The 16,326-nt window shown below is 42.5% G+C and overlaps 1 protein-coding gene across 1 annotated transcript in view; it reads left to right on the plus strand.

Annotated features, from left to right (window-relative positions):
* The window catches only part of LOC115108441 (protein TANC1-like), a 296,178-nt gene that overhangs the window by 96,154 nt on the left and 183,698 nt on the right, over nucleotides 1-16,326 (plus strand). Inside the window, exon 4 of the mRNA XM_029632769.2 lies at nucleotides 8,039-8,248. Within this exon, the coding sequence (XP_029488629.2) occupies nucleotides 8,039-8,248 (210 nt within the window). The remainder of the gene's footprint in view (nucleotides 1-8,038; nucleotides 8,249-16,326) is intronic.

A 16,326-nucleotide genomic window follows, 5' to 3' on the forward strand; every position in this document is an offset into this window, starting at 1 on the left:
TTGAAGCACCTTTGGCAGCAATTACAGCCTCAAGTATTCTTGGGTATGACGCTACAAGCTTGGCATGCCTCCAGCATCGTTTTAGAGAATTTGGCAGTATGTCCAACCGGCCTCACAACTGCAGGCCACGTGTAGCCACGCCAGCCCAGGACCTCCACCTCCGACTTCTTCACGTTTGGAATCGTCTGAGACCAGCCACCCGGACAGCTGATGAAACTGTGGGTTTGCACAACCAAATAATTTCTGCACAAACTGTCAGAAACTGTCTCAGGAAGCTCATCTGCGTGCTTGTTGTCCTCACCAGGGTCGTGACCTGACTGCAGTTCGGCGTCATCAAATCCTCAGCTTCAATGGCCACTGGCATGCTGGAGAATTGTGCTCTTCACGGATTAATCCCAGTTTCAACTGTACCGGGCAGATGGCAGACGGCGTGTATGGCATTGTGTGGGTGAAAGTATTGCTGATGTCAACGTTGTGAACAGCTTGCCCCATGGTGACGATGGGGTTATGGTATGGGCAGGCGTAAGCTACAGACAACGAACACGGTTGTATTTTATCGATGGCAATTTTAATGCACAGAGATACCGTGACAAGATCCTGAGGCCCATTGTAATGTCATTCTTCCTCTGCCATCACCTCATGTTTCAGCATGATAATGCACGGCCCAATGTCGCAAGGATCTGTACACAATTCCTGGAAGCTGAAAATGTCCGAGTTCTTCCATGGCCTGCATACTCACCCATTGAGCATGTTTGGGATACTCTGGATTGACATGTACAACAGCATGTTCCAGCTCCCGCCAATATCCAGCAACTTCGCACAGCCATTGTAGAGGAGTGGGACAACATCCCACATCAACAGCCTGATCAACTCTGTATGTGTCGATCTGCATGAGTCAAATAAATGGTGGTCACACCAGATACTGACTGGTTTTCTGATCCACGCTCCTACCTTTGTTTTAAGATATCTGTGACTAACAGATGCATATCTGTGTTCCCAGTCTTGTGAAATCCATAGATTAGGGCTTAATGGGCTCCCGAGTAGCGCTGTGGTCTAAGGCACTGCATCTCAATGCTTGAGGTGTCACTAAAGACACCCTGGTTTGAATCCAGGCTGTGTTACAGCCGGCCGTGATTGGGAATCCCATACGGCGACTCACAATTGGCCCAGCATCGTCTGGGTTTGGCCGGCGTAGACCATCATTGTAAATAAGAATTTCTTTACTGACTTGCCTATTTAAACAAATTAAAAAATTATGATTTTATTTAAATCGACTGATTTCCATGAATGATCTATAACTCAGTAAAATCTTGAAATTGTTGCATGTTGCTTTTAAATATTTGTTTGGTGTAATTTTACATAAATGTCAGTTTGTACATTTGGAACATTTGGAAATTAATAAAAATGTATTATTTAAGAGGTTGGCTTGTTACAAAAACCCATTGGCTTAAACGCTACACTCGGTACCCATTAAGCTCAGTCTGGACTTTTCACATATTTGATCAAATATTTTTATTCTTATTAAAACATGTGGTAAGTAAAGTCATAAAACTTTTATATCCAATTTCCTTACAAAAATTAGGGCAGTATATATTGGAAATGTTTAAACTTAGATTTTGTTGGCTTTATTAGCATCTTTTACCTCTAGTCTATTTCTACAGGCGGTTCTGAATTGCCTTCCCGGTCAAGTAATTGATTTCCACTTCCATTTTTAAATCAATTATTTAAATTATTATCAGGCTTTTTATGGGGAGGGCATGTCCTCATTGGCCTTGGTCCTCCTCTTTGATGAGGGAGAAATGGGCATGAAAGGGACTGTAATCATTTTTACATCATCTTGGTGCAGGGCTTTATAATTAGAAAGGGTTGATTTCCTTGAACCACAGCAGGGACTGAAATTGCAGGCATCGTCTGGGCCAGAACTTGAGGAAAAGGAACTGAAATAGCCCATGGTGAGTTTACATTACTGTTTCCCTCTGACTTTTAGCTCTGGGTCAGATGGCAGTGCAGCCACCATGACACAAAGCCAACAGGCCGTCCAGCCAGCAACTTATTCAAGGCCAGCTTTTATGTGGCGCCTCTTGTTTTCAAAACTATCAGTCCTAATTACAGCTTTGTCATAATGTCTTTAGCATACAATATGCCTGAGATGTAATGCCCACTGTCTAGTATCGCTGCACAAATGAGCACTACAAAGGAGGTTTTATGATCTGCCATTCAGTCAAGGATTGGTATTTAGTTTTACTAGCGGAAAAGATGCAAGTGACTGTTAGGATTGTAAACAGGTCCAGCTCTTGAAATGTGCGAATAGACTCTCGTACTGAGAGTTTTAGGAATTTGGGCTTACATCATTTACTGGCACGCAGGGCAAACTGAAGTCACTATTGGCACCCCTGCATAATTGGAGCACAGTGATAGAAGGGGTCTCCCTCCCTCTCAGAGCCCCCTAGTGAAATACATCCCTCCTCTTTGATGTCTACTTCTCAAAAGTGCTATTGTAATACGGTAGCGGTGTTTGTATTAATTGCCCTAGTAACTCTTAACAGTTCTGGGTTCTTCATGAATGGAGGGGTTCTCCGTCTCTCTCTATCTGTCCTTCTCCCTGTCGTATAACACCCTGACACGGTGGTGAAACTGTGTGATCATTAGTTACTGCACACATCTAGCATAGCAACGGATGAGGTCCTGCTTCAACTGCTTGACCTCTGATTGCTTGGCCTGTGGTTGTGCCCATCTCAATGATCCAATGGTCTTAACAAAATCCTTTCCTGTCTATTCACAACTCACATTGTCTTCATAGTAGCGGTTTAGGCATTTTGCCTAATTAAAGTAACAGATATTGTTTCATTAATAGTCTAGTCTAGTGGTAGTGAAGATATAGACTGAGATCAGCTGGTAAATCCTGGAATTGGACACAGAAAGAATCAGTATCTACTGTACCATAGAATACTGTGGAATTCTCTGTCTTGGAGTACTGTTTCCCCTGTCTCTGGGTGGCGTAATGGGTCGAGAGGAGTCCCTGAGTGTCTTTAAGGTGTCTTTAGTCTAGGATTGGGCCCCCATTCATGTGTGCTTGGAGCAACCTGTTCTATTCATGTCAGTGTTCCGTTGGAGCTGTTTAAACAAGCTCAATAGCTACTGACAGTGGCTCTGTGTTTTTGGCTCTTCTGCATTGACATGTTGTCAGGTTCAGTACCTAATGAAATACAAATCTGAAAATTAGCCTAGCAGATCATTGATTCTGTACAAATGCGTCATGTTTGTTAGCCGTTCAGTAATAACCCATTTACAGATCTGTGTGTTGTATCTGTTGAATATGGATGGTAATCTCTGGTCAGTAGGCCTTTGACCAGGTCATGGGGACCGCAGGGCTCAGCTGCATGGTCGAACACTTCACAAGCGACTGGAAACATACGGAGGTGTCATTGCACTGGGGCCAGATTCTGTTTCTGGTATTCTTCTTTATTTAATAGCCCTTTAAGCAAGACAGCTTTGTGTCTCCCGTTGCGAGGCTCCAGGGAGAACACAGCGCTATGTTGCTGATTATTCCCAGCAGCCAACATTAATTTCCCCTAGGAACTGAGCAAAGTCCTGGCTGGCCTTTAGCAGCAGACCACCAGCCTCCTGATCCTCTCCCATTGGTTCATTCTCATGGTCCAGACTGGCGTCATGGGCTTTGTCCCAAATGGCAGCCTATTCCCTATATAGAGCACTGCAAAATGTTCTGATTAAAAGTAGTGTACTGTGTAGGGAATAGGGTGACATTTGTGACAAAGCCCATGGATTATCTGGGAAAAGGGACCCAAACAAGGCTGACATGGTCCTTAGAACATAGCCAAGCCTAACAGGCATGTGGCTCCCCTCATCTATGATTATGATCCAGCCTGCTCTTTCTGTTGACGCATGAGCAACAGCACTATTGGAGGTTGATCATTCAGACATTTTAATGTGTGGTTGGTTAGATGAGAGCTTGAGAGGGCAGCATTTCTATTCAACAGAAGATATTACTTATTGAGAATGGTCTTTCCATTCGAAGTTGGCTTCGGTAAAGGCTCTACATTTTCCATTTAGAACTGGGCTAGCGGCTAGTTGGAATCATTAATGGGTCTTGAGCAAGTTCATCCCTAGTGGACTAAACTCCACTCCATGGTGAAGAAAGTTTCTGATTAACTACAACAACGGTGTGGTGCTGAGACCAGGCTTTGTGGAATCTAGTTCCGACTACAGTATATCGAATCGCCCTTGAGCAAGGTCATCCCTAGTGGACTACACTCCACTCCATGGTGAAGAAATTTTCTGATGAACTTCACCAACGGTGTGGAGCCGAGACCAGGCTTTGTGGAATCTAGCTCCGACTACAGTATATCGATTCGCCCAAGGTCAATACTTTAAAAAGTATAATTATGAAATGCCCACCTTGTACCCATGTTTGTCGTCGGTAGTTGTGTGCCTTTCTTTGTTTGCTGAAATCATCACATTTTCAATAAATGTTAAACAATACCACCACCGACCGTTTCCTTTTTGAAATTAAATGGAAACGTGCTCATTTGAGCTAATTTGCCATCTTAGAGCAACGGCAATGAGCAAACAGTCAGTGTTAGTATTTCATTAACGTTTACTGAGAAAGTATGGTTTCAGCAAACAAAGAAAGGCACATATTGGGGGGGCATTTTATAATTGACATTCTTTTAGGTATTGACCTTCAAGTCTTGTAGTCGGAGCTCGATTCCACAAAGCCTGGTCTCGGCTCCACGCCGTTGGTGAAGTTCATCATAAACTTCCTTCACCATGGAGTGGAGTTTAGTCCGCTAGGTTGTCCCTAGCCAGAACTCCAAGAAACTGTTTGGGAGAAACAGTCTTGGCTTAGTGCTCACTGGATCTAACACAGTGTCACGTTCTGACCTTAGTTCCTTTGTTTTGTCTTTTGTTTTAGTATGGTCAGGGCGTGAGTTGGGTGGGTTGTCTATGTTAGTTTTTCTATGATTTTCTATTTCTGTGTTTGGCCTGGTATGGTTCTCAATCAGAGGCAGCTGTCAATCGTTGTCCCTGATTGAGAACCATATTTAGGTAGCCTGTTTTCGAGTGTGTTTTGTGGGTAGTTGTTTTCAGTCTTTGTGTCTACACCAGACGGAACTGTTCCGGTTGTTTCTTTGTTATTCAATGTTCAGTTTACTTTATTAAAAAGATGTACCACGCTGCGCATTGGTCCTCACCTTATTCCACCGACAACGGCCGTTACACACAGGAATGAGTGTGTAGCCTACATGATGGGGAAAACTCCAAGCTATAGCTGAGGCCATTCGGGAAGTATTCGGAAAGCATTCAGACCCCTTGACTTTTCCCACATTTTCTTACGTTACAGCCTTATACTAAAATGGATTTTAAAAAATCCCTTATCAATCTACAAACAATACCCCATAATGACGAAGCAAAACAGGCGTGACGCTTGACATTCAGGCAAAAGAGTTCAATCTTGGTTTGATCAGACGAGAGAATTTTGTTTCTCATGGTCTGAGAGTCGTTTGGGTGCCTTTTGGCAAACTCCAAGCATGCTGTCATGTGCCTTTTACTGAGGAGTGGCTTTCGTTTGGCCACTCTACCTGATTTAATGCAGTGCTGCAGAGATGGTTGTCCTTCTGGAAGGTTCTCCCTTCTCCACAGAGGAACTCTGGAGCTCTGTCAGAGTGACCATAGGGTTCTTACTCACCTCCCTGATCAAGGCCCTTCTTCCCCGATTACTCAGTTTGGCCAGGTGGTCAGCTTTAGGAAGAGTCTTCTTTCATTCAAGAATGATGGAGGCCTCTGTGTTCTCGGGGACCTTCAATGCTGCAGAATGTTTTGGTAGCCTTCCCCAGATCCTGTCTCAGAGCTCTACGGAGAATTCCTTCGACCTCATGGCTTGGTTTTTGCTCTGACATGCACTGTCAACCTTATATAGACAGGTGTGTGCCTTTCCAAATCATGTCCAGTCAATTGAATTGACCACAGGTGGACTCCAATGAAGTTGTAGAAGCATGTCAAGGATGATCAATGGAAACAGGATGCACCTGAGCTCAATTTCGAGTCACGTAGCAAAGGGTCTGAATTCTTATGTAAATAAGGTATTTCTGTTTTACATATTTATACATTTGCAAACATTTCGAACAACCTGATTCCCTTTGTCATTATGGGGTATTGTGTGTAGATTGCTGAGGAATTGTTTTTATTTAACCCATTTTAGAATAAGGCTGTAACGTAACAAAATGTGGAAAAAGTCAAGGGGTCTGAATACTTTCTGAAGGCACTGTACTTGCAGAACAGGTTATCATGTTTTCTTTTTCATGAAGGAATGCTTGATTGAGCTAAGTATTCTGTGATAAATAGGAAGTTACCCTTATTTTCTCCCACAGATTGGGGTTACATGGGAACATGAGGGTTCCATACTGTACTCCAAACCTATCATTGCCTCCCATGTTTTGGGAGATTAGCCTACAGGGTACTGATTTCTTGTTAAGTCTTATCAGTCCAATGGACTCAGAGGAGACCTGAAAGGGCACTTTCCCACAGGTTAGGTTATCTGGTGTTAGCTGGAGTCTGTAGAGCAGGGTTACCCGTAGGTGGTTTTATGTGGCCCCCCAAGTTTAAAAAAAGACTGTAACAGACTAAAGAAGACAGTAAAAACACCAGGAAATCAGCTCCAAGTGATTTTAATTTAAGAAATCTGTTTCCAAGTATTCCCATACATAATAGATGCACGTTATTGTATACAACTAAGCAAGGTTTGAAATAATTACATTTTAGCCAAAACATCATATATTTTTGGGCATCTTGCTGTCAATTTACAGTCTACAAATTATTTGTCATTTTGTTACGGACCCCTGACCATCCGCTCAAGAATAAAATCAGACCGTGGCTGAATCTAGTTGATGATCCCTTCTGTAGAGATTTGTACAGTGTAGATATAGTACTCTGTTTTGGAGTAGCCTATTGCATCAATAACTGCAGCTTTCTTGCCTTTAGCGTCTCAAGTTCAAGCTGCTCCAACCCGAACCACTGAATTAATTATATTACTTCTGGATCATTATTCATTCCTCACACATTAGCTGTACAATGAATTTACTAGAATGCTCTCAGTATTGTACTGAGCCAAAACAGTATTTTGCTAATATTTGTTCAGTTAGTTTAACCAAAGGTTTTTGGATCAATGAGTCACACATGTTATCTCAGCTCCACGGTCAATGACACCACTCTTATTTATGCTGCAAACTGGGTGTCTTGCCACATCATGAGCCCCATGGCGTATCATTGTGGGCCCATGACCTCTGGTTAAACCACACAGCATGTGGCTCCATTCACTCTTAATGTGTGTGTCTGACTCAGTCCTGGTCTATCACTGATCATGATCACTCCCTGGACCTTGATTTGAGAACGCTTATCTTGGTTTCTGAAAGACATCTGAAATTGTCAGTTTGATTTCATAGTGTGGCTAGGCACAATCTCTCCATTAGCAGAAAGCCTCCCTAAGAGGGGGATTTGTTCTGCTGTCTGAATGCCTTCAACTTCATTAGACATTCAGGAGTCCACATGTCTGGTAATATCTGATCTCAAATCAGTTTTTTTCCTCATGGAGATTTTGAATGGTCTGATGTATTTCATTTGTAATTTTCTCTTCGAAAATGTATGCTTAGCTTATATAATCAGGTTTGGTGAATAATATTGACGATAAGTTAGCATTAACTAGCACTAGTCAACTCCGGTCACCCAATAGCTTGTTCTCCATCTTCTTTTTAAATAGTGAGCCAATATGTTTTCTGAACTTTTATTTCCATGACTAATCCAAACTCATTTTCTCATGCTCTCTCTAGTCTCTCTGCAGCAGACATATAGTGAGCAATTTGTTTGGAACATCAAATCGCAATATCGAATCGCAATACATTTAGAATTGTAAGAATCGCAATACATATCGTATCAGCACCTAATATCGTAAAGTGAGGTCCCTGGAAATTCCCAGCCCTAGTGAATAATGTCCTAAACAGTGTCCTCCATCTTCTCTTCTCAGCGGGTGAGCTCCATATTGCACAGCGAAGGTGCCTGTCTGGCGGAGGTGCCCCCCAGACACATGAGCCTGGAGGCCTCCACCGCCCCTACTCCCCAGAGGATGTGTTCAGACTGAGCCTGGCCAAGGGCGTGTCCATGTCTCTGCCCTCCTCACCCTTGCTGCCTCGCCAGTCCTACATGATGCCCTCGCGCTCTAGCAAGAGATCCCCAGGTACTGTACTGCACTACGTCCATCCAACCTCACCACACCTCACCCATCATCACTCCTCCTCATCCCACCCCTCCTCACCACACTCCTCCTCACCCCACCCCTCACTTCTAGGCTTACAGCACTATACTATTACTGCAGTAGCTACACCACTACACTTACATTTACAAGTCCAGGCGTGAAGTGCTATGAGCATTTCCTGTTTCTCTGTTCTTGTAATCCCAGGCTGGGGCTGGTTCAGTCTCAGTGGACGTCTTCTGAAAGTGACGTTTGCTGTCTTCCTTCAGGTGTTATTGTGTCAATGCTGGACATCTGACAGCGCCTGAGGATCGACAATCCTTTTAGCTTTCAACCAGAATTTCTATAGCTTCCAGCTTGTTTTTTGTCTTGCTTTGCTGTTGTTATACTTGAAAAATACCTTATTAGATAGACAGGGGGAAAATTATTGTCCATGCACTTGTATTCCTTTCATACTAAGACGTTTTTCCTCCAACTTTACCATACCGCCAACTTTATTCCGCCTTTTCTTAATAAACTGAAAGGTATTGCCGGTATCAAAGCCAAAACTTGTATTTTCATCAAACGACCTAGTAATAATTTCGGTAAAGTTCTTCCTATGGCTTAGTATGCAAGGTAGCCGCAATGCTGAGGCGGCATTGGCACGCACTAGGCTCTTAAACTCTTGATGGTTGCCTGGCAGCGCCCTGTTACCATCCTCCTGGCATTTCTAAACTTTGCAAGACAGGTCACTTCACCCATCTCTTCACATAGCCCATCTCAAAGCATGCACTGTTTTCTTAACCACAACTGGATGGATCCATAAATAACTACTGTTGGAATAGCCTAAATATCACTGAATGACAAAAATATTAGAATAAAGTAGTCTAATGCAATTGAAGGCATGTATCAAATAGTTGATTACTGAAAGTCATTCAATCCTTGCAATAAATATGAACCAATAGCCTACCCGTGTGTGGTCAACGAGATGATCATTTCAGCACTGTTGTCTTTGGTACAGCGCCATCGCGCTGCTTTGAGACAAGCTTAGGGACTTGTCTTCATAAATCAATAGGCCTGATGCCAGATTTTTCTTCTTCCACTGAATCATCATTTGGATGTTGGTTAGGCTATAATTAGGCTTGGAAAATGTTAGTTAATTTGAGGTGGGTGCTGCTCATGATCATCTTATCTAGTTGGCTCATTTAGGCCTTTTAGAACATTTTGCCAGCATGTTATGTAGTTTAACAAGCGGATTATTTTGCTCTTCAGTCGCTTAGTAGCCAATAGGCCTAGCCCTGACCAAAAGCCTGTGACTTCACTGACTTGGCTGATAATCAATCAATCTTATTTTGTTTCACTGAATCTCCCTCTGTATAGGCTATTTGGTTAATTGTTTCCTGGCTGGGCAAATAAGTAGAGGTGGTAGGCCTATAGCTCATCTATTTGTTTGCTCTATCACTGATCAGACATATTTAGTGTGTAAAAATGTAGCCTAAATCAAGGGTATAGACAATTCCAAAAGCCCGCTGAGGTTGCGGAATGTTGAGCATGAGAGTCACATTCTTTTGAAAATAGTATTGCTATTATCTTCTAGTGGAGTGAGGTAGGTAAAACGTGGATAAAAAAAAGTATGGGCAGCGGTTCCACACGTTTACACGTCGGCATGCGCATGGGAGGTATAAAAGGAATATGCAGGCAAGAATATGGTAAAAATGGGCCTGTTTGAAAGGAGGTCGTATAAACATTGCTCATTTTTGGGGTGGTCAAAATACCGTAAATCCTATGTGAAAGCAGTATTGGTCAATTCATTCAGCTTTTGCACTGTATTCAATCTCCATGTGATTTCATTGTTTTTGAGTCAGGGTAGAGGAGAGTAAAGGGTTTGTTTGTTTGTTTCACTGTATCCCTCCTCTTCATCCCTCCATCCCTCCCACTTTATTTGATCAGCTTCTGTCAAGATGGTGGTCTTTACAGCGACGTAGCTTGTTGGCCATCTATTGGTTCTTAATGCGGGGCATGTGTACAGTATGTATACACAGTGTCTAATTGTTGCTCCTCTTTATCTGCTCCCCTCTCTCTCCCATGTTGCGAACATGGCTGTCAACAGCTGTGGGTGTGTGCAGCCATCTTCAAAGCAGCCTGGGCCATTGTATCTGGACCTGTTTCAACCTGAGTCTTTGTATTGTGAAGACTTAGCAAAGAGGATAGAAATCCTTTAAGCGGTCACTCTGGTCCCCATGCACACATCTGGGAATCATCTGTGTGCTATCTACTCTTCAGTGGAGGCTGCTGAGGTGAGGACGGCTCATAATAATGGGTGGAACAGAGCAAATGGAATGGCATCAAACACGTGGAAGCCATGTGTTTGATGTATTTGCTACTTAGTCCATTCCAGCCATTACCACAAGCCTGTCCTCCCCAATTAAGGTGCCACCAACCTCCTGTGCTACTCTTTGTTTTAAGTGCTCTATGCTTTGATCCAGCATTTAGTATAAGATGTGCTGGTAAGTAGGCCTTTGGCCTCTGGATCCAACTAGGCCACTGGTCTAATTTCAGAGCAAGGCTATATTTTCTATACCTCAACAAATGCTTCTCTCATCAGTAACATAACTTTATTTTGGAGATTGAAATGTGGAAATCTCTACGGACGAGGTACATTTTACTCACTCCAACTGTATTGGAAATTGGAACCGTATTTTGTTATATTTTTGCCTGTTTGGAATGAGGTTTCTAATGGGGAGTATCCTGTTCTAATTTCAGCTACAGAGCTTGGGAATAGTACTCTCTGATCCAGACTGTTTTCATTTGAGAGATTGTGGTTGCCACAGATTTTTTTTCATCTCAAACCTCATTTGCTATGCTCTTTTTCCACAATTCTCTCCACACAGCGCTCTCCGATTCTAACGTTGGACTTGTGAGTTTATAAAGCAAACTGCATATGTTATGCAAATCAACTTCGCTTTCAAAAAGAGGCCTTCGAAACTGCAAAATATGCTTACTCGGTAGTTTATTGTGCTAAAACGAGAATCGGTAGCTGTATTTGTTAAAGCCAAGGAAAACCGGTGTCAAGTCGAGCAATGTGAAATCCACATCTGAATGTGTTATACGTTTGTCTAAGCAGTGTACAGTCCCCTCTGACTCACCTACCACTCAACTTAAAAAACACCTTTTATTCTTCATCCTCCAGGCGGTATTGGTATTTGCCGTGGTTGTTTTAAGCCCATCAAAGGCAGCTCTGATGAAAAGCACATTGACAGGAAAGAGGGGAAGAGTGAGAGAGAGAGGGGGAGGACAGGGTTTGTGAAGGGGAACAGAACCCAGAGAGAGTGTCTATGTAGACACTCTGAAGGTAAAGAAGTACAAAATGGGTATAGCAGAATAGGAGAGAATTAGTTAAGATGGTTCAGAAAATAAGAGAAAGGGGGATGGTTGAGGGTGGGCAGTCCACTGTCTCACTCACAGATAAGTGACAGACTGGAGGGGGAGAGTTCTCACCTACAGTTAATAAACACATACCGTAGTAGTACTGTAGGAAATATCCCAGCTCTCACTAATAACAGGTTGCCATCTTGAATATGTTCTTTTGGTCAAATACCTTCAGGGCAAACCTATAGCGAAAGCTTACCGTGGGAGAGTGGGTGTGTTTACTCTGCTGTAGTTTAGCAGTGTTTAACAAAGGGAAATGTCATGACCCAGTGACTTATCCTCTACAGACGCCGTGTCAGAGAGGTCGACAGAGAGAGAGAGATGTTTGTAAGTGAAACCAGATTGTGCTGATTCATCAGGGCAGCTCAGAAACATGCCTAGAATTACCGTGACAGAGCTCCCTGCAACTCAGGGAGGAAGGCTCAGGGGGAGTCCTGTCACCCCCACACTACTCAACCCACCAATCTCTCTACCCTGCTGCTCATCCTACCCGCATACTCCTCCTCATCCATCCACTATGACCTTTTTGGGAAGTGGTTGCTCTGATCACGACGCCTTTGTGGCTTGCTTCATTTCCTGACAGATTGGATAATCTATAGCATTGTGGTGAAAGGCTTGATTTTAACGGGCGTCCTTTCATGAAGACTTCACAGAAACAACCCAGAAAATACTGCGGGCCAATTAAGAGCGTGACGAATTCCCGAGCCACATGGGCCTGGTGGTGCTGCTCACTGCTGCTGCTTTGATCAGCTAAGTAGAGAGCTGACAATGAACGCAGTGCAGACATGTGTTGCACAGGACCTCCAGTGTACAGTCTGAAGTTTACAGGTCTGGTGGAGGCTGGCCCATTTGAAGTTAGGGGCTCAGCCTTCAGCCTCAGGAAAGTGTGACTGACTGCCTCTGCTCTGACTGCCAGTGGGACATGATGGAATCCTGGGCAACTCCACAGTGACCTCCTCTGGTCATGTCGGGTCACTGTGTTTTTCATCAGTGATTCCCTCCTGCCTCGAGTCTTCAAGATCGTAACCGTCCAGCCAGGCTCTGTCTGAACCGGCCCTCCCTGTCTCCCTGATGACTTTCTGGGTGCTGGGAGTGGATGAGCAACATTCAAACACCCCACCTCCTCTCAGCCGTACTCACATCTATACGCACATCAGACGTCCTGCCTACCAGATTTGCCAATAACAGCTCTGCTTCCGTCCCAATTACAAGCTTTACTAGTGACATTGAATTTCAACTAAGGCGATAGAGTGGGGAGAGTAGAGTTTACGCTCTGCTTACCCCAACAGAGAGGATAGGTGAATGGACATTGTGAGGCACGTGGACAACAATTAGGCGTATACTTAGCCATCTTGATACATTTTTTGGAAACATAAAACAGCAGATCATATCGTATGTATTACCATATGGGCTGCTTATCGTTTTAATCTGCATTTACAGTGCCTTCCGAAAGTATTCACAACCCTTGGATTTTTCTACATTTTGTTGTGTAACAGTGTTTGTCACTGGCCCACACACAATACCCCATAATGTCAAAGTGAATTTGTTTTTGACATTTTTACAAATTAATACAAATGTAAAGCTGAAATGTCTTTAGTCAATAAATATTCATCCCCTATCTTATGGCAAGCCTAAATTAAATTCAGGAGTAAACATTTGCTTAACAAGTCACATAAGTTGCATGAACTCTCTGTGTGCAATAAGTGTTTAACATGATTTTTGAATGACTCCCTTATCTCTATACCCCATACATACAATTTTCTGTTAAAAACAGATTCAACCACAAAAACCAGGGAGGTTATCCAATGCCTTGCAAAGAACGTCACCTGTTGGTAGATGGGTACAAATTAAAAGACATTGAGTATACCTTTGAGCATGGTGAAGTTATTAATTACACTTTGGACGGTTTATAAATACACCCAGTCACTACAAAGATACAGGCGTCCTTCCTAACTTAGTTGCCGGAGAGGAAAGAAACCGCTCAAGGGTTTAACCAGGAGGCCAACGGTGACTTTAAAACAGTTACAGAGTTTAATCACTCCTCTTTTCAGTTCGATGCAGCTAGCAACTGGAATGAGCTGCAAAAAACACTCAAATTGGACAGTTTTATCACCATCTCTTTATTCAAAGACTCAATCATGGACACTCTTACTGACTGTTGTGGCTGCTTCACGTGATGTATTGTTGTCTCTATCTTCTTGCCCTTTGTGCTGTTGTCTGTGCCCAATAATGTTTGTACCATGTTTTGTGCTGCTACCATGCTGTGTTGTCATGTGTTGTTGTCTTAGGTCTCTCTTTATGTAGTGTTTTGGAGTCTCTTGTCATGATGTGTGTTTTTGTCCTATTTTTATTTTATTTTTAATCCCAGCCCCTGTCTTCGCAGGAGGCCTTTTGGTAGGCCATCATTGTAAATAAGAATTTGTTCTTAACTGACTTGCCTAGTTAAATAAAGGTTAAATAAAAAAATATGTCTGTGATAGAAGAAAACTGAGGATGGATCAACAACTTTGTAGTTACTCCACAATACTAACCTAAAAAAGATTCTAAAACATGCATCCTGTTTGCAACAAGGCACACAAGTAATATTGCAAAAAATGTGGAAAAGCAATTATATTTTTCTCCTGAATAAAAAAAATGTTATGTTTGGGGCAAATCGAATACAACACATTACTGAGTACCACTCTCCTATATTCAAGCATGGTGGTGGCTGCATCATGTTATGGGTATGCTTGTAATTAATTGTTAAGGACTAGGAAGTTTTTCAGGATAAAAAAGAAACAGAATGTAGCTAAGCGCAGGCTAAATCCTAGTGCAAAATCTGGTTCACTCTGCTTTACATCAAACACTGGGAGATGAATTCACCTTTCAGTTGTACAATAACTTGAAACACTGCTTACCAAGAAGACAGTGAATGTTCCTGAGTGGCCAAATTACAGTTTTGACTTAAATTTGCCTGTAGGTTGTCAAGCAATGATCAACAACTAATTTGACAGAGCTGGAAGAATTTTGAAAATAATAATAGGAAAATAATAATGGGTAGATGGGTGAGAATTTTAAAAAAAAATCCATTTTGAATTTAGGCTGTAACACAACAAAATGTGGAATAAGTCAAAGGGTATGAATACTTTCTGAAAGCACTGTATATGGAATAATGCTTGGGCAGACAGGTCCCTCATAGGACATTTCACATGGAAATCATTTAAAATGTAACACTTTGATGGAGAGCTTTGGCCCCAGTACTCAGAGGTGCATCTGATCTGTGAAAGAGAGCATGGCGGCGCAGGACTCTTGCCACTGTAGTCTCAGTTTGATATCATCATCAGATCTGAGTCTTCCACCTTTGCCCAGCCACGCGTGTAAGTAACCCTGACTGGCCACTGCCATTGATGGATCTGAGAAGACCCTGCTGCCATGATATACTATGTTTGGAAACGTCCTTGGACTAAACCTTACTACCAAATGTAAATTCCCTTAAACACTCCGACCCTTAAAGACTCCTTAAGTCCTGTGTTAGAATATATATAAGTCCTTTGTTATAATATATATAAATATTTTGGCCAACTTACCTTCACCTTGTGCTAGGGGTTGGAAGTGCATGTTAGTGGAATCAGATTCTGCACCACCTACAACAAAATACACAACAATACACAATTTAACCACCCCACTAATTGTACTGGTCTTTATTGGACTGGCTAGCTAAGCATACCTAACGTGGACATTTCAATATTGTCAGCTTGCAGTTAGCTAACTAGCGTCACAAAATTGGCAGCAAGATTCCAAGCCAGCTGAGACTGCTGAGACCATAGATGATTTATACACATTCATCATTGCTACTAACACACAAATAAAATGACTTAGCTATATTGACAATTTTATTTTTAGTTACGGAGTGTTTTCCAGAAAAGGGTGGAATAGATGGCTACCAAATTGAGATACTCTTTATTTGCTAACATTAGCCATCTTACGTTAGCTAATGTCATTCAAAGATAGAACAAACAAACATGATTACTCTGCTGAAAGTAGCTACCAGTCTAGCAGTGACTAATATGACATAGAGGAAATATATTGACAGTGGGTATACCAAAAGATAGCTATATGATTTAGCTGATGGCTTTCAGAGTTCAATACAGGTCTGTAACGTTAGATAGCTAGCTAACTTACCCATCTAGGCTAGCTAATGTTAGGTTACCTCAAATTGTTAATCTTTCGTTTTGTTGTGAAGGGAAGAAAAATCGCTGTTATCATACCACTTCTCAGCCGTCGTCAAAATAGATTCCCCATCAGTTAAGCCTTTAATTCCCTATGATAATCTTTGGTCACCGCACCATCGTAGAGATGATTTTGTGTTGGTCGTTGGAGGTAAACAACGACATTATTCAAGTTTGTATCAGCATTCACTCTAAATTCCAGACTTTGTGGTTCATTAAGAGCATCAAGGATTGCTCTGTACTTTGCTCCGTTCATCTTTCCCTCGATCCTGACTAGTCTCCCAGTCCCTGCCGCTGAATAATATCCCCACAGCATAATGCTGGCACCACCATGCTTCAACGTAGGGATGTTGTCAGGTTTCCTCCAGACGTGACACTTGGCATTCTTGTTTCTCATGTTCTGAGAGTCCTTCGGGTGCCTTTTGACAAACTCCAAGCGAGCTGTCA

The sequence above is a fragment of the Oncorhynchus nerka genome, linkage group LG3 (assembly GCF_034236695.1).
Source record: "Oncorhynchus nerka isolate Pitt River linkage group LG3, Oner_Uvic_2.0, whole genome shotgun sequence".
Lineage (NCBI taxonomy): Eukaryota > Metazoa > Chordata > Actinopteri > Salmoniformes > Salmonidae > Oncorhynchus > Oncorhynchus nerka.